This window comes from Rhopilema esculentum, chromosome 4 (assembly GCF_057945365.1).
Source record: "Rhopilema esculentum isolate cy_ngs chromosome 4, ASM5794536v1, whole genome shotgun sequence".
Lineage (NCBI taxonomy): Eukaryota > Metazoa > Cnidaria > Scyphozoa > Rhizostomeae > Rhizostomatidae > Rhopilema > Rhopilema esculentum.
The window spans coordinates 11,185,308-11,204,908 of NC_142818.1; the positions used below are offsets into that span (position 1 = coordinate 11,185,308).

The 19,601-nt window shown below is 36.7% G+C and overlaps 1 protein-coding gene across 1 annotated transcript; it reads right to left on the reverse strand.

Moving 5' to 3' along the window:
• Positions 1-943: 943 nt before the first annotated feature.
• On the reverse strand, positions 944-19,596 carry LOC135691410 (CUB and sushi domain-containing protein 3). Its single transcript, XM_089114689.1, has 6 exons — positions 19,527-19,596; positions 11,675-12,021; positions 8,017-8,101; positions 6,979-7,092; positions 6,671-6,824; positions 944-5,890 (listed from the first exon to the last, which is right to left on the reverse strand). Exons 1-6 carry the CDS (start codon positions 19,558-19,560, stop codon positions 5,731-5,733), a joined length of 894 nt encoding a protein of 297 aa, XP_088970815.1. The 5' UTR covers positions 19,561-19,596; the 3' UTR covers positions 944-5,730.
• Between the last annotated feature and the right edge of the window lie 5 nt (positions 19,597-19,601).

Genomic DNA, 19,601 nt, shown 5'->3' on the forward strand with positions numbered 1-19,601 from the left:
AACAAACATGAACTCGCCTTTACAGATTAATGTAAAGATATTTACATGGCGGTTTAGAGGTTTGTGTGGCTGAAGTGAAATAATACTAAATTCCACTTAAGGAAAATGCAGTCCTTCTTTCCCATGTGCAATGGCTTTCCTCTCAGTTACTTTATGTAATTATTTTCTAGACATGGAGACTGATGAGAAGCTACTGCTACCGCCTTGTAAAAGCTGACGCAAATTGTGAATGATAAAAAAGGGTGGGAAAATATTCATCATGTTTAGACGATTGAAAAATTTTCTGAACGCAAAATAGTACCTCCCCCTCTCATTTCTTTTGACTATAATAAACTTTAATTTAATATGTCATCACCATTAGCCTACGTCATTATACAATCATAAAATGTCCTCCTTGACCATAAACATCGAGTTGCGGCCGAGGAAATAATACATAGCTGACCAATGATTGCTTCGGTGAGTTAACCTAATAATAATAATAATAATAATAATAATAATAATAATAATAATAAGACCATATTTTTACAGGTAAACTTGTTCAGCAAAAATGAGTTTGCTGCTATCAATCAAGAACCTGTGAAACTAATGTACATACGATATAAATGTTACAATAATATAGTTTAAAAAGTTTTTACAATAATTAAATCTAGAGAAAAAGTTAAAAATCAAAGTCGATATTCTTGCAGCAACTCTGCTGTTTTCTTGATCAAGATGGAACACTGTAGATCAAATAGGTGAGGTGTTATATGTACAGCGAAAAAGATTAGGGAAATCTTTTGTATTTTCATAATTTAGTCCTGTGTCTAGAGTGGTTCAGGATTCAGATTGACGTTACACTAAGTAATCATTTATTGGTTACATGATAAGTAAAATATTAAGAAGAAGATTTTCTCGTATTGTCACTGCAGGTAGCTCCTACAATTCTTTCAGGTGTTGTTTCAAATTGACAATACTAACTTACGTGCTTACAATATAATATATGACGTAACTAGGAATTTGAGTGTTTTTTAAGTTATTGTTTCAAACTGAAGCTCTCTTACATAGAACTGATATGAAATGGAACGTAGCAGGCATGAACAGGGTGTTGTATTGATTTTGGCGGCAAAATTAAAGTCTCTCTAGAAAGAACACACCCTATACGTTAACACTACCCCGGGGGACAATTTCAGAATCAACTGGTGCTTCAAGAATCTCTAGAAAGAACAATTTCACTGTTTTAACACGAAGGGTATTCCAAAAGAAAGCATGCATTTTTTCTTGTTCTGATTCATGTCTCTCGTCAGATCCTAGTCAATTTTATTTAAAAATGATGAAACATCAGCATTCAAACTCACTTTTTTACAAACAGTTTTCTGCAGAATGATTCTCATTTTTGGTTTGCTGACCCACAATTTTCCATTTTCCCAAAAAGATTCTATAGAAAAGGGAAAGTTCCATATGACCCACGAAAATTCATCTCGAAATAAAAAATATGACCTTAAAGGTAAGAAGGAATTGACCGCTTGGAAAATTCAATCCACCTGCTCTACCTCTTACTTCCTACTCAATTCGCTCAGTTCTTGCTATTGAACATAAAAGCATGTTGTTTGCTTTATACGATGGAATATGGGACAAAGGTTGGCCTGTTTTTTGTTTGCGTCTTTTGAAATCTTAAGAGGAGACTTCTCTCAGAAACTTGATTAAGAACGTTTTTATAATAATCTTTAATGTGAATTACAAAATAAATTCAAAAACCTGTTTTCAGTTTGGTTCACTGATTAAAATTACAAATATTCTAAAATCAACCTAAAAAGAAATAGAAACAGTGAACTTTAGTACAAAATTTAAATAATCAGCTATAATCATATTGATGATTGATGACAGTAAAAAAGATAGCAAAAATTATAGTTGAAAAGATTTTTAAGAATCCAACCATACTAATTGGAAGAGTCCGACTTTTCTCTGCCCATAGAGGTTATAAAGGTGACATTGTCACATTGCCTCAATGAATAGGGCAAATAGATCCATACCCTTGCTCCATATTGTCTAAAAGACCTTTGAGAGCCCCTTGAAATGTACAGGCATCCCCAACTGGCATTTTATGTCCTATGTCTATGACTCGCTGTAATTTGCATAAGCACTTTTGAAAGGTATGGCGGAGTCGCACCTGCGAATATTTTAAACATGAGGATACAAACGTTGAACTCAGTCCGCTTTTGAAGAGGTAGCCAATTTAGTTTAAAGGCAATCTGTCACGACGTTGATTGATTATAAGAACAAAGGGATTTTTTATTGCTTCCAGCCCCCCTTTAATTCATCGCATTGTAAAAAATATGGCGGAGCGCTGGAATTTTGTTTAGGCTATTGTTCCAGCTATTGTTCTCGTTAACCAATCCACAACGAGACAGATTGCCTTTAATAAATGAGTGCTTGCTAGGTGTCCTTCTGTTACAGCTATAAATCAAACGAGCACATCGCTTCTGTAGTTTCAAGAGTGTATCGATTTGGCCAGCGCCAAGGTTATACAGAACTGGCAAGCAATAATCCAATTGACTTGGACCACAATTACACTAGACTTTCCCAAGGTCTATTTTGCAATGCCGTAAGGCATTCGTACTACTGCGAGGGCATATCTAAACTGCGGAGGAGACTTCGCATTCTATCGTTTCCTCCGCAGTCAAGATATGCCCTCGCGAGATATGAATGCCTGACTGAGTTAAAAAAAATAGACTTTGGGAATAAGCTGTCGCCCTTCCAAATTGTTCCGTTTAGCCGTTCCGTTTACAAAGTACTGGTACGATCTTAATTCGATGGTAGAAACTTGTTTAGAGGAGGCTGTATTTCGTCAACCGAGGCATTTATTTTGCCACCACAATCAACAATCGAAATTGTATTGAGAGCAAAAATGGAGAAGAAGGCCGATAAAAACTTCACTTGGACGGACGACGAGGTGGCTTTAATTCTCAGTGTTATTTTAGACTACAAAACTTCTAAGTCCAATCAAGGCATGGAATGGGAAACAATACAACAGAAGAGATTGTAAATGGCGTTGTCAAAGACGGTGTTAGCCATCTCTATTGGCTGAATATCATAGCTGCTCAATAGATATTCAGCCAATCGCTGCCACTGAAATTAACAATGCAATAAGGAATTTGACAACGTAGTTGCGCCAAAATCAAAGCCTTGATTCCCTGAAACAGCCATACAAAAGACCTCTTTGTGAATCCATGACAAAATCGTCTCCAATAAGTGTTTACACTGTCCCGTTCAAAAACGGAACCGTGACGGTACAAAATTCGTTCGCTTTCAAAGCAGGGTCAAAACTGATCCGGATAGCAGAGCAAAATCGTCTCGGTTCCATAGTGCTAGTGTAAATCGAAGGGCGAACCGTGGCAGTTTTGACTTGCATGGGACAGTGTAAACGGGGTCTTAGAACAAGAGAGTTGACAAGGAGGATAAAACTACCCTCTGGCACGACAGGTTCAACACGTCTTATTATGTGGAGGCCATAATTGTTTATCTACAAGTATCATTGACATGTAAAGAGTAGTCCAAGTTTTGCTCCAGCAAGAATCCAACACACTTGGTAGGTTTAGAAACAATATAGTTTATAGGAAAGTATAGGCTAACACTGTCAAAGTCCTTTTTAATGATTGGAGAAAGACTACTGTGGGAGGGCCAATGTGACCGGATTGTTGTATCATCAGCAAACATTACTGTTTGGGAATCAATAAGGCATAATAGGTAATTTACATATAATAAGAACAAACGTGGTCCGAGGATGGGGCCCTGAGGAACACCACTAGAAATAACTGCAGAACGACATGGCTTTTTATAGAAATCAATGAACTGTGCTCTACACTCTAAGTATGAGGACAGCAAGTGTAGCAAGTGTACACCTGAATTTAAGACTTTGAATTTGGATATCAGGATCTGGTGGTTCACCGTATCGAAAGCCTTTTTAAGTTTATTTCTAATTCATTTCATTCAACCGAAAATAACAACATTTATTTAGTAGCTGATTACGTTTACCTATCAGAGTCTTTCATACACTAGTAATAGTTGGTTTAGCATTTTCTTTGCTAGTTATATTTTAGCTAGTTTAGCATTAGTCTGTAACAGACCATTATCCATGTCAGTGTAATTTGTATCTATCATGTGTAGGAAAGCAGACGTAGTTGAGTGGAGTTTTCTAAACCCTGATTATAGCTTGTGAAGCAATCTTTCCTTGACTGGGAATGAGTAAATATGTTTGATGCTATCCTCTCTTCGATCTACATAGGATTGAAATAGAACGATAGTTCTCAACAATGTGAACGTCACCAGATGTAAAGACTCGAAAGAGTTCGCCGTAAACCTTAAGGAAAATTTCTTTTAACTTTCCTAAAATTGCAAGTTCCTCTAAATTTCGATCCAATCTTTGTGAATGAGAAAAATAGTGAATAAAAAGATTTTCAATTGGTGATGGTACACATTCAAACTAATTTTCAGTGCAAATAACATACAAAATCAGGACAAGGACTGACAAAATATTTGCTGCCTAAGTCAAAGATCTATATTTGCAATGCCAAAATGTACATTGAAATAGAACAAGAAAAATCTAATTCCTCAAGATAGATCTACTTGATACAGGATTAACAAATCATTTTGTGCCATGCTTCATTTACTATCTACAACTAAGCAAATACACTTAGTCACTTTACTTTGCAATTGTGCTCAACAACATTTTCTTAGATATGGATTTAAACCATACAGCGTCGAGTAATTCAAATCATTTCTCGATATATTATATCAAGTTAACGAATATTCTTTATAGTTTTATTTTAACAATGCCTGACAAGATGAAGTCGAAAAGACCTTTTCTTGTAGAGCACTGGTTCGTTTGATATTGAATATACAGTAGAATTGAAAAGAGCTGCTGTATGAAACTAAAATTTGGACTGAAAAGTTTAGTCTGAAGAATGAAGAATGCTGCCATTATTTGTCCCTTGCTGACAAAAATGTTGATTGGTCCATTTGGAAGGAAGAAATATGATGGATACCTATCACAGCTTTGTTGCTGTTCTGTGCATAAATCAGTTTTGTCACTTACAAGAAGAATGGGTAATCAAATAATACAAAAAGGAGCTCCACGAGCTTTCCCACACTATGATTTTTACTGAGTAACTATGATAATTTTTTGCCACCATCCGTTATTGAGTTAGACTGTTACATATCATTGTTACATATCGATGATGTTGTCATTGTCCATCAAGATTTGACCGTTGACCAGTGGCGGCGCAAAAATGGGGGTAAGGGGAGTAATAACCATCCCTCCACATTTGTAAAAACATGGTTCACATGGCTTTTCTGAACATTGATTCAAAAGCTATTGGAAGGGTAGATTTTATTTTCGTCATTTTGTAGACGAGACAAAAAGGGCGTTGTTTCACTGGCCACCACCGACACCCTCCCACTATGCAAAAGCTGGCGCAGCCACTACCGTTGGCCTCCTCTTATAAGCATTTTTATGAGCTTGCTTTACTCCACTTTGTCATGTTATGATGCTTGTAATCCTTTCCACTCTCCTTCTTCCTCTTTCTGTTTCTCCTTTTGTCTCTCCTTCGATGGAAGCAAGTACCAAGCTGTCGCCTCTCCTCTTCCTCTCCTCTAGCCCTACTTGATCTCTTACCCACTCATTACCACATTTCATAGAACAAACAATAATTACATAATGGAGACAAACATTGATGATTGAGTACCTGGAATGTCCTAAGGAACACATTTATACGTTCCTTTGAAACCAGTGTAAACTTTAGAGTGGTCAGTTGTAAAATTAACATACATCGAAAAGCCAGTTGAACAATAGGTTGCACCTGTATGGTTTCCACTCAGTGTTATAATCAAAGAAGAAGAAGAAGGGCTGCCGTCCCTGAAACGATAAATTTTGAAAAATTTAAAAGGAAAACTTCTATTTAATAACATTTTATTACAATAAATTTTGAATACAGTCTCTGTCTACATGAACACGATGAGTTTTTTAACCATTTTGATTAAATGTTCAAAATACGATTCTAGAAGAGGTTTTCACAGTTATGGGTTCAGTCAAAGATTTGTCTTTATCATGTAAAAGGGAGATAAAGGCGCAACAAATTTGTTGCTATCTCGTTTAAAATTATATTTGTGTAGACAGAATCAGCGACAAGCAAATAGGGCCAAAACATATTTTTTTAAGAACGAGTCAGACTTTTTGGACGATTCAAAGATAACAGGGTAAAATGGGCTATGGTGACACTTTTAATCATGGTAGACTTGTTTTAAAACTGCAGTTTTAAAGTGAAAACATCACCCAAAAATTTATACCTAGAATTAAACTTAACGAGCACATAAACTAAGAGGGCATCATGAAATACCTCTAAATGTGTACAATCAGATAAATGTGTTACGAATTGGCCCTAAAAGCACAAGCTCTTGCTTCATCAAATCTCTGTAAATTGGTCTCTGTCCATAACTTTATGACCCAAACCAAAATAAATGTAGTCCCTTAGTAAACTTTGAATCTTTCGCTAACAATACCTTAACATATTATTTACATGTTAAACTGGTTTTCCATATCCAGATAGAATGTTTTTTTTGAAAAAAATAGAGATCAATGGGATCTTCAGTTGTTTATTTTTGTCTATTTGACAAGCAAGATAAAAATTATACGTACCATAATGAAACTCTGTCGTGAGTACTCTCTGTTAAAAACGAATCAAATGTTATTTCGATCTTGCAAGTACTACCAGCTTTGAGATTCCAAGCTTCCTCGTAGTTATCCAAGTAATTAGACGGGTAGTTGATCGATGTTATTGTTCCAAGCACTTCTGTAAAAACATGTTACAAAGATTGTTTAGATACAAAACAAAGCAATCACGTGTAGCCATAAAATGGGAAATGTAAGGAGAGGTTGGTCCACAGGTGAAACAAAAGAGATTAACCCCCCCCCTAACTAAAATTATACGTAGATCATAGTCTTACTTTTCCTACAATGTGTTCCTTCCCATCCCGATGAACAGGAGCAGCTGTAGCTCCCGGCAGTGTTGGAGCATGTTCCACCATTAGCACAAGGAGAAGTCAAACACTCGTTAATGTCTGTTGAAAAAATTGATTATCACAAACAATAAGTTATAAATATATCAACAAAGTATTCATTTGCAACACTGAAGTAATAAATTTTATATCAAATGAGTGACTATCGCTACACTGGGCATTAGGCCTTGGTTAAAGGCAATATCCTCGTATTGTTTGCAGTTGTATTCATGATCGCTTTGACCTAAAACTGATGATAAAAACGATGACACAAATTCAGCTGGTCTTCGATATGATTGGTCAGACCAAGCTATTTGTACATTCATTGGTTAAGATGGATCCACACTGTCAAGCCATCACCCGAGGCCGAGCCATTCACCCGCACCGCCCCTCTCTTTTACCGATTACACAGTGGAACTATCGCAGCTCCATCTCAATGTGCAGAGGACCTGAAGAGTGAGAGAGGACTGCCCACACTTGGAGGGCCATTGCAGCCCCACCACTGGATAAGGTTAAAGAGAAAGTGTTATTAGTTGCTTAAGCCAATCAAGGACTTCATTAACTTAGAACTGTTAAATTCAGGAGTTTATTGATCTTCAAGTATTGAGAGGGATGTCAATGGATTCTTGCCCGAATTTTCCTATTTTCCATAAATTTCCCGAAAATTGGATTAAGTAAGGACTTGTATTATGACATCCAGCAAAACAAGGAAACATGTAATATGGAAATAGAGGCCTAGCAACAGTCCCTTTATATAAAGCCTCGCTTCCTCTTGTCTTGATTTTAGCTTTTCGAAAAAACCATCATTATAGAGAACCTCTGGCTAATGACAGACTAGAAATCCAACAATTTTGTGAAGATCAGAACCAAGACGAAGCACAAATAAGATCAAGGAACCGCTTAGAAATTGCAAATAAATATGACTAGAACGTAGATAATCACGAAATTAACTAACATAACAACATAATTCTCAGAATGTTTGTTTACCTTCACAGGTATATCCATCAGTGTTTCCACAAGTTTCTTTGCAAACATAACCCACGGTACACCTTCCTTGACATCTGGATGAAGTCTGCAATGTAAGGAGCAATATGTTTTTGTCTTACAACATCTAATTGAATCGCGACACGACAGCTCTGATGTATTCTAATCATTTTTATAAATCAATTGAAATTAAAAAAAATTATTTTGTGGAAGAAATTTTTCAGTTTTCTAGTTTCGGCAAAAAGCAGCCAGCTTCCCGACATTGTTTTTGTTCGAAAACCGGCGCCAGAGACTCAGCCTTCCCTACCCTCGCTTTCTTGTCATCTTTCTATATTCTCTACGCCTCTTTGAAAACCAACACTTTCAAAACATCTAATGTTGTAATTCAGTATGACTAAAAAATGTGTTAAGAATGGGGTAGCCGGTTGCAAGAACTGAAAAGGCAAAGAATGACACAATCGTTGCACGATCGCACGTTATGTTCGAGAAAATATAGTCATGAATTGATTACCAGGTTGTTTTTGATAGAGAAGAGGAACTACAAACGGAAGCGATGATTATCAAGCAATAGACTGGTTTGTGTTGCTCTTGTAGAATGTATTTATATTAATACTAGCTTTGTTTAAGAATTCTCTGAAAAAAAGCTCAGATGGAGGAGCAAAAATGATCCTATGAAGGAGCATTGTGATACACCGTTATAAATGAACTGAACTACGTTGGTCAAACTAGCAAAGCTGAAGTTATATTGGATATTTCAAACCCCGGAAAAGTTGCTAATGAAAATCAAATAAATAATTTTTTTGTTTTTGATGAGAATGTAACTTTTGCATTTTTGATAGTCCTAAGTATTCTCAATCTTCCCTATGGCTAGATCAATGCTACAAAAACCTGATTTCTTCCCGATAGCCTGCTCGTATGAATTTAGAAATTGTAAATATATGATTAAAAAGACTGCAAACAACTACCATGACGATAAAAGTGGCACCCGCTTGATGTTGACGATGAATAGTATCTCTAATGAGATGTTTCAATGTGTATCCATAAGAACACCGTCTACTGACAATGGCGAATTGCTGACAGTTATCATATCAATCTCCTGATTAGCATGAACAAATTGCTGACATAGAGACTTAGTGCAAGCAAAGCGGTAAAAGAAAGCTTTAAGCCTGATTTACACAAAAAGAATTTTTCTTGCGTAGCGAATTTTTCGCCACGAATTTTTTAGCTGTGAATTTTTCTCTCGCATTGGAAGTTCAATTTATACTGGCAGAAATTTTTATGCAAATTCGCTGCAACTATTGCGAGGAAATATAGCGACAGTTTAAAGAGTGCAGTTGTCAGAAAGTTTAAAATTTCGTAAATAATTCTTTTGAAAAAGCAAGCAAAACGACGAAAATCAATAAATCAATCAATTAATCAAAAACTTTAGTTATGTGTCAAAAATATTTAGCTTACAAGCTAATTGTGGACACAATACTAGGTTAGAAAAAACAATTTAGAACATCTTCAGAAGGGGGAATTTAGGTGCCAGTTACACTATACCGGATTGCTATCGGAGCGGAGTAACTTTCATATCGGATAGGGGTCTGAGTTACACTACTCCACACCAATCCAATACCCCTCCGATACACAACGCTTTGATTAGCGGAGTGAAAATCACTTCGCTCTGGGGGTGATACGAAAATCACTCCGGAGTCACTCCGTAGCAGAGCGTTGTAGTGTAATCGCACGAATCCGATATGCTCCACTTTGAAACAAAGGATTTTCGTATTGTTTTCTGCTTGAAGCAATTCGATCGATAGTGAACAATGGTGCTTTCTGAGATTTTGTTGCTGTTGGATAATGCCAAATCGAAATCGTGAAAACATTTTTGTATTTGGATTTCACCTCTTCCCGGATTTGAATGAAGTGGTCCTTGGACGAAAAACATACTTTAACACATCAGATGGCATCACAATCTCGCTATCCGTCCTACGAACCCCATTTTTTATCTCTCAGTTTCATGGTTGTTTTCGTCATTTTATGCTTAGGTATTGAAAACTAATTCGCAACAGCACATAGTTTCGAAAATATCATCAAAAAATTTAATCTGGTGGATTTTGTGTACCAGAAATGCAAAGGAATACAGGCTTATGAGCGAGCGGAGCGTCGTAGTGTAACTGCTACCCTAAATATCACTCCGGAGTAAAAGCTACTCCGCTCCGATAGCAATCCGGTAGAGTGTAACTCTAGCCTTAATCATTCGTTAAGAGATTTATGTTTACATGACCAGGAAAACTTTTTCTTGTTCGGGCGAAGAATCATGCCCGTCTTTCAGATATGCACTAGCCCCCGTTTAAGGGTATTTGCACATGCGCATAAAGCCCTGGCAGGAAGTTCAAGGGTTGCATGGTCACAGGGACAACATTTGTGTGAATACAGTTATTAATGCGCATGTGCCACGACCCTGCAACACTGACTGGTTTAAGACGATATTGTTTCGAAGCAAAGGACTAAAGGCTTCGTCTCCCGAACAATTTCAAATACTTTCAAAGGTCGCCTTTTAAGATTGCAAAAGCATGCGAGATCCTGTTAGTGTATCTGCATCGAAGTGATCTTGAATTTTAATGACTAAAACTGTTGCTGTTGAGCAGGCAAACAGCAGGGAAACCAGGAAAATATTTTTGTTATCCGTAAATCGTCTTGTTCTGCATCCTGGTCCCAGCCTTTTGCTACCAAAAGAGAACACAAGGGACCCGGATGCAGAAAAAGACACAGGGAAAGCACAGGGATAAAAATGACAATTTTCAAAAGTCAACTATCTTCAAATGCTGTTATGATTGGCTCAATTTACGACTCGAAAGAGTTGTGCAGCGAAAAAGTAAGGATTATTCGCTGGGGGGTGTGCAAAAACATATTTAAGAGATGCAAAACCATATTTTACCGACAGAAATTCTTTTGTTACATTAACATTTTGTTATAAATTTAATTCTACCGACGAGTTCTCTGAAAGCTTGGGGATGTAAACCCCTCCCTCCACACACACCCCCCGGCACGCTACGCCCCTGATTGTAGATCCTTGTTAATTTTTTTTATATATGACTTTGCTTTTTATATACGACTAACTTTGGTAATTTCTTATATATGAGCTGAAAAGGAAAAGCATACGTCAAAGGTAACTGCTGCTATGTATGTGGTACGAATCGTGGTTGTCAGGCCGCCGTTATAACAAAACAACAAAGTATCCTCCCTTCAATTTCCCTCACTCTTTCACCTTCTCTTTTGTTTTAAAGCCTTGTACTTTACTTGTACTGTTATGTGAAACATCGTGTTAGATATACGTATGGAAAAGAATCAGGGATGCCAGAGAGGGGGTGCTGGGGGGTGCTATGAAACCTTGACTTTAGCGCCTTATTTTTCTCAAAATCTATAAACATTTCTAATGGTAGCACTTGGCCTATTTACAAGATGACTACAGAAAATAAAAAAACCACTGTTGCAAACATATTAGTAGAAGCTGGGAATTTTATCACATGCCCATTTGCTGAAGCATCCCCTTTGTCCTTTGGGCGTCCCGGCGTCCCTGGAAACAATTGACTGAAAGTTTATTAGCTTTACTTATGCAACTTTTTTATGTAAAGCTAGCTATATATAAAAATCTGAAATGTTCTGAACAACTCACCTGTTCTACCGGCTCGTATAATATCCACCCAGAGGATGATATGATGTCATTGGTGTTGAGATCTGACTTCTCGTTATTCAACAACTTACAATTGCCCTCAGACAGTAGTTTGTTGAATGCGAAAGACTTACACAGTGTGTTCTTGGTGCATCCCCTTGCACAATGTCGCACTTGAAGCTCCGTTGTCAATGATATGATATGCGATGAGCTGGACGTTACAGTCAAGTCCCTGTATTTTCCTTTGAACAATGCTTCATTGCGGCAACTCATGCGTAAAAATTTGTGCAGGCCAAAGGCAATAGGTATCGTGAGAAATATCATGCATATTACACCTCTGTTCGCCATTTCTAAAAAGGAATCGTTTCATAGAAATGAGTAACATCCACTGAAGTAACAGCCTTAAATGCAATTTCATTTGAATACAAGTTACCAGTTAATTTATTAGCTGTTAGTATTTGTGATGCAATTTTTTCACCTTTTGTACTTTGCGTGAATCAGTTCAACCTCCTTATTGTGTCTTTTGTACTTGTAATTAAAATGTGCCGTGTTTATCAGAATTTTTATAGCGTTTTTTATTCATTATGATTTTCCTAACTGGTGGAATCATTTTAAAGGTGTTGCAAAGTAGCTAGATCGAACTACAGAGGAATATCGTTTTTGACAAATATTTGCAAAGTTTAGGAGACATTTTGAATGATTGACTCATATGATTAAGTGACAAAAATTATTGTGGAGATAACTCGGGAGAATTTCGTAAAATAATGATCTGTAAACTAAAAATACTTGCACACAAACTGTATTATCTGCATGTGTTCAAATTATAATTTTCAGCGTGTATTATCTTTCTGTATGATCAGCGTGTATTTAAATTATAACGTAAGCATCAAAACTCTAAACATTTATTAGGAATTTGATATTTTGAAGTATTACAAAAAGCCAGTGGTGGTGCTAGGGGAGGGCTAGAGGAGGGGGAGGGGGGGTTACAGCCCCTCCGTCAAAAACATCCAGCCCCTCCTCCATCGTAGGAAATTTTAGGTTATTGTCGGAGCAAATTTGACAAGATAACGTACTAAAACGGCTTATTTTAGTCAATTTAGCCCCCCTGTCGGACGAGCAAAATAAACTTCTCAAAGAAAATTTGTCAAGGTAAGCTTGCTCGTGTAAATGCGACTTTATTACGTGGCTATACGTGGTGAGCAGCTTCACGACTGAAGGAAACTGATATTCATCTCATTTTATGATGATATTGTAATGTTTGGTGGCTTAATGGACGATTGTTGGTTATCAACATATCTCTTAGCATTTGTTATTATTTTAATGATTTTCTATTTGTAGTTAAACTTTAGTAGATATTTTAGATAAAAGAGAGAATGAAATTTAATAGAAGAACATTCATATTCCCAAACCTTTTGCGAAACAGGCCCAGCCTTCTTGGCAATCGACACTTTGCCACCCGAGCCAGACCGCGCCTGCATCCGACAGTCCTCAGAGTGCAAAAGTCGGGTAATGACTAAAGGTGCCTTTGTTACCGTCAAACCATTTGTCCGACAGTCCTCAGAGTGCAAAAGTCGGGTAATGACTAAAGGTGCCTTTGTTACAGTCAAACCATTTGTCCGACAGTCCTCAGCGTGCAAAAGTCGGGTAATGACTAAAAGTGCCTTTGTTACAGTCAAACCATTTGTCCGACAGTCCTCAGAGTGAAAAAGTCGGGTAATGATTAAAGGTGCCTTTGTTACCGTCAAACCATTTGTCCGACAGTCCTCAGAGTGCAAAAGTCGGGTAATGACTAAAGGTGCCTTTGTTACCGTCAAACCATTTTTCCGATAGTCCTCAAAGTGTAAAAGTTGGATAATGACTAAGGGAGTGCCTTTGTTACCGTCAAACCATTTGTCCGACAGTCCTCAGAGTGCTAAAGTCGGGTAATGACTAAATATGCCTTTGTTACCGTCAAACCATTTTTCCGACAGTCCTCAGAGTGCAAATGTCGGGTAATGACTAAAGGTGCCTTTGTTACCGTCAAACCATTTGTCCGACAGTCCTCAGAGTGCAAAAGTCGGGTAATGACTAAAGGTGCCTTTGTTACCGTCAAAACATTTGTCCGATAGTCCTCAGAGTGCAAAAGTCGGGTAATGACTAAAGGTTCCTTTGTTACCGTCAAACCATTTGTCCGATAGTCCTCAAAGTGTAAAAGTTGGATAATGACTGAAGGTAAGCAGAACTTTGTATCCACATGTGGATCCAGAAGAAAAATGTTGCGGTGGATTATTTCATTCTTTTTAACAAATGACGACGCTTACCTCACAGCAAGTTGAAGAGACAAAGTAGCAAAGCGAAATATTTGTTTGAATTCTTAGTTTACTATCCTAAGTAAAAGATTCCAGCAGTAAGTTGACTTGCAATTCCAGATTTGAAGCCTATACTGTAATTTTAAATGACTGATATTTGTGGGCCTAGTCATAGAAAGAACACGTGAGAGGTGCATGGTGATAAACATATTGGCAGGCTAGTTCTAAAATTGTATGAAAAAGAAGATTATACGTGATTTGGAACCTATCTATGGCAGACCGTGTCGAGCTAAATAGTTGCGTCGAATAAAATAAAAAGTGCTGTACCAAATTGATTCAGACGTTGTATTTATCATGTACTGAATAGAGTCTATTTAATACAGCCCATGAATAATACGACGTTTGAACCAGGCCTTAGAACCGTACTTATGTCGAATAATACGGGAAACCGTATCGAACTAAATAGTTGCGTCGAATAAAATAAAAAGTGCTGTTCCAAACTGATTCAGATGTTGTATTTATCATGTACTGAATAGAGTCTATTCAATACGGCACATGAATAATACGACGTTTGAACCAGGCCTTAGAACCGTACTTATGTCAAATAATACGGGAAACCGTATCGAACTAAATAGTTGCGTCGAATAAAATAAAAAGTGCTGTACCAAATTGATTCAGACGTCATATTTATCATGTACTAAATAGCGTCTATTCAATATGGCACATGAATAATACGACGTTTGAACCAGGCCTTAGAACCGTACTTATGTCAAATAATACGGGAAACCGTATCGAACTAAATAGTTGCGTCGAATAAAATAAAAAGTGCTGTACCAAATTGATTCAGACGTCATATTTATCATGTACTAAATAGCGTCTATTCAATATGGCACATGAATAATACGACGTTTGAACCAGGCCTTAGAACCGTACTTATGTCAAATAATACGGCAGACCGTATTGAGCTAAATAGTTGCGTCGAATAAAATAAAAAGTGCTGTTCCAAACTGATTCATACGTCGTTTTTATCATGTACTAAATAGAGTCTATTTAATACGGGACATGAGTAATACGATGTCCAAACCAGGCGGCTTTATTCATGTGATATAACTTAATTGGCTTTATTCATGTGATATAACTTTACTCAACTGGCGGTTTATTTGTTTGATATAACCTAATTCTGCATTCCTTTATCAATTCTTGAAACCAATCTGGTGTTTTCTTCCAAGAAAGTTTTCTTCCACGCCCTTAACGCTAGCTTAATTGGGTTTCAAAAAGTGTTTACAAAGTTTTTTCAAACCACTTTTTAGCCATACTTATGTTATGTTTGACTAAGCTCATTCTTAAATTCAATTTCTTTTCTTTACGAGGCCCTTTAGACCTAGTAGCCCTGGGACCATTCGCACTTAACAAATATATGCATATTGCAATAAATATGCTTGATCCTTCAAGTTTCAAGTTCCGTGAACAGCTGCAAAGATATGTCTCCAAAAAACCAAAAATACCAAACTCTGGGAAGCAAGATTGATCTAAAAAGGTTTTTGAAGTTGAAGGGAAAAAAGAACTTTGATGAAGATCCGAACAAACCATGTAAGAGAGTGTCCTTTTGATAACTTTTTGCTGACAAGTTAAGACATCGCTATATGTTGCTAATTCTCCTATTTAAACAATTCATATATTGTAAAGAAACAATTTTAGTCTCTAAAACATCATTTAGGATTCTGCCCATTTAGGAAATGCTGTAAGCACTAAGGTGGCAGTTTCTGTATTTTCCACGCCCATTGTGTTAATCCCAGCAAAGTACCACGCCCAACTTTTACAATAAAATCTGGATATGTCAAAATTTCTTTTGTTAGGTATTGGCGTATTTTGGCAGTAAAAAGGACGTGCCCAGATCGTTTGCATTGTCTCATCCTAGCCCAACCCCAAATCCTCTAATTCCTAGCCCCCCCCCAGCCTAGTGACTGGCACCGTCATTGCAATTGGCCATTTTCAGCTGGCTCTAATATGATTTATCAGTGGAGAAGCTTTCCAAGTCGCTTTTCAACAAGACAAGTAAGTTTGAATTTTCTGCGTATTATATCTGGGATTGCTATGAAAAGAGTCTAAAGATTTGCTTGGTATTCGAGTTAAAGAAATAAACTTTTCACTGGAATGCAACTGAGTCGGTATGCCAGCAATTTGTTCATACTAATTAGGAGATTGTTATTGCCATGTCAATGTCTGCGATCCATTATTGTCAGTAGACGGTGTTCTTATGGATATACATTGAAACATCTCATTAGAGATACTATTCATCGTCAACATCAAGCGGGTGCCGTTTTTATCGTCATGGTAGTTGTTTGCTGTCTTTTTAATAATAAATTTACAGCTTCTGAATTCATACGAGCAGGTTATCAGGAAGAAATCAAATTGTTGTAGCATTAATTTAGCACTAGGAAATGCAAAAAGTTACATCCTCGTCCAAAACAAGAAATTTTATTTTTATTTTGATTAGCAGCTTTTTCATGGTTTGAAATATAAAATATAGCTTTAGTTTGCTAGTTTAGCGACAGTAGTTCAGTTCATTGAGAATGGTGTATCACAATGCTCCTTCATAGGATCATTTTTGCTCCTCCATCTGAGCCTTTTTTGTCAGAGGATTCTTTAATAAAGCTTCTATACATGCAAATGCAATCCACAAGAGTAACACAAATCAGTCTATTGGTTGAAAATCATCGCTTTCGTTTGTAGTTCCTCTTTTATAAAAAAACTGATAATCAATTCATGGCCATATTTTCTAGAACATAACGTGTGAACTTGCAACGATCGTGTGATTCATTGCATCGTAATTCGTGAATTGCTATTTCCTCTTTCTTGAAATTTGACACATTATAATTCAGTATGACTAAAAAGTGTGTAACTGACTGAAGTACAAAATGTATACTTGCATTATCTTAGAGCTCAATGTCAAGAAAGCAAGGGTATTGAAGTCTTGAACAAATGTAACGTTTTCGGGTTCTTCTTACGACGATGACTTTGTAAACGAATGGGCTAGGCCAATGGGCCTGAGTCCCGAATAGATACGACGCAAAGATACTCTTCGTTTGATGCTCTCGCTGTTATAAAAACAGTATGATTCAATTATTCTAACTGTGATTACATGATATTAAAACACAAACAAAGGAACACTGTGAAACTTTTCACAACACGATGACAGTGACGCACAATTCCCTGAATAGGAAGTTACAAACACAACAGTGCGATAAAAAAACATGTGACATAGACACGCAACAGAATTAATGAAGGAATCTAAATAATTGTAATGATAGTAATCTAAAATCACAAATCCTTAAACGTTACACCATCCCTAAATCCTGAAAAGGTTACACCATCCCCCTCTTAAAAAGTAAACACGCAAAGATAAAAATTTAAAAGTGACTAAAAACCATTAAGACCCGGAGTCAAAAACTAACAAGCAAAGGTAGCCTCTACTTTATCATGCACTGTTTCCGATTCATAACGACATCCCTTAAAAATAAGGTCTCATCTAAGCGATCCCACGGCCGTACTGCTGAAAAAGCATATCGCCCCTTGCATTGCAGACTTCATCTAGATGTCAAGGAAGGTGTACTGTGGGTTATGTTTGCAAAGAAACTTGTGCAAACACTAACGGATATATTTGTGAAGGTAAACAAACTTTCCCATAGTTATATTGTTAGTTCAATTAATTTCAAGGTTATAAACTCTCTACGCATATGTTTTTGCTATTTCTAAGCAATTCTTGGATCTTATTTGTGCTTCGTGTTGGTTCTGATCTTCACAAAATTGTTGGATTTCTCATTAGCCAGATGTAAATCTCAATAGTAACGGTCTCTTCGAAAAGTTGGCATTGCAATAAGAGGAAGCGAGGCTGTATATAATGGGCTGTGGCTAGGCCTCTTTTATTAAAGCAACCTTTTATTAAAGCAACAAGGAAATGTGGGGATGGCTAATAGATTGTACCTTTCAAGCGTAATATTATCATGAAAACATAAATTTGGGAATGCTAGAATGTCGGAAATTTGGAATGTTGGAATGATGGAATATGAGTTGAATAAACTTAGATTAAGTAAGTTGGCCTGAAATTAATTACGATTGCACTTGTCAGCATGCCGTTTTAAGAAGTTTCAGAAAAGACATTCCAACATTCCACATGGAACGAAAAGAGGAAGAAGGAGAGTGGAATGGATTACAAGCAGATAAAATGGAAAGGTGGAGTGAATCAAGCTCGTAGACATGCTTATAAGATAAGAGAAGGTCAATGGTCCAAACTTGATGGCAAGATGAATCATTTTCATTCATTCTATGATGTGTAACAGTCTAACGGCTGATGACAGACAAGGCTCCCGGTAAAGCTAAACCACTCAAGCGTGGATAATGGCAAAAAGGAATCGTTTTCTCTGCAAAGAAAATAGAATGGGAAAGCACATGGAGGTCCTTTTTACATTGTTCGATTACCCATTCTCCTTAAAGGTGACAAAATTGAGTTATGCGCAGAAAAACAGCAAAACTGTGATATGTATAGATGATATTTCTTCTTTCCAAATGGACAAATCAGAAATTCAACTGGCAAGAGACAAATAATGGCTTAAGACTGCCAAGAGTGAAGGTTACGTTCTTGCATTGCCATTTACATTAACGTTGCTTTTGATAAATTATCCATTCAAAGCAAACAGGCATATAACATAACTATGAATTTAAATAAAATTTAACGACAATCAGCAACGCAGTAAACATGAGAATTGCATCGATTTTAGGAAAATTCAGTGAAATGATGTATTCAAATCATCCAGCTTTTTCCTTAAAATTTGCAGAATTTCCGGACTAGAAAGATTTGATTTACTCAATGCTGTATGGTGTAAAACCATATCTTAGAAAGTGTTGTTAAATTTAGAAGCACAATTGCAAAGTAAAGTGAATAAGTGTATTTGTTGTAGATAGTCAAAGAAGCATGGCACAATATAATTAATTAATCCTGTAGCAAGTAGATCCTGTAGATCTGGTAGGCTTAGGGAACGAGCATCTCTCTATTGACCCAGTGGATTTTTACAAGAGCTGGAAAAGAAAAGATTAATTGAAACACTCTTACTACTTTTCAAATCAAGTTGACTTGCAATTCCAGATTTGAAGCCCATACCGTATTTTTAAATCACTGGTATTTATGGGCCTAGTCATAGAAAGAACATGTGAGAGGTGCATGGTGATAAACATATTGGCAGGATTGGAATCGTAATCTGGTGGCTAGTTCTAAAATTGTATGGAAAAGAAGATTTTACCAAATGTGGAAGCTGTTAGCTACAAAGGGTCTTTTAGCTGCTTGTTTTGAAATATTCACCCAACTGGCTGTTTATTTTTGTGATATAATTTGAAGGGCAACTCCAGCCCAAAAAATTTTTCTGAGATTTTTGCATAAATTGGTAGTTAGTCGAGAAAAAGAAGCCATCGTGAAATTTGTTTTCGAAAAGCTTAACTCGTTTTCCAGATATAGACGCTCAAAGTTGAGAATCGCCGTAAAAATACGACAAAATTTTTTTCAGAAAAAGTACCTTGTGACGTATGAAGGGACCATTGTTTCAACATTCGGCGCTATTGTTATACGTTCGCACTGAAATTCGCACGAC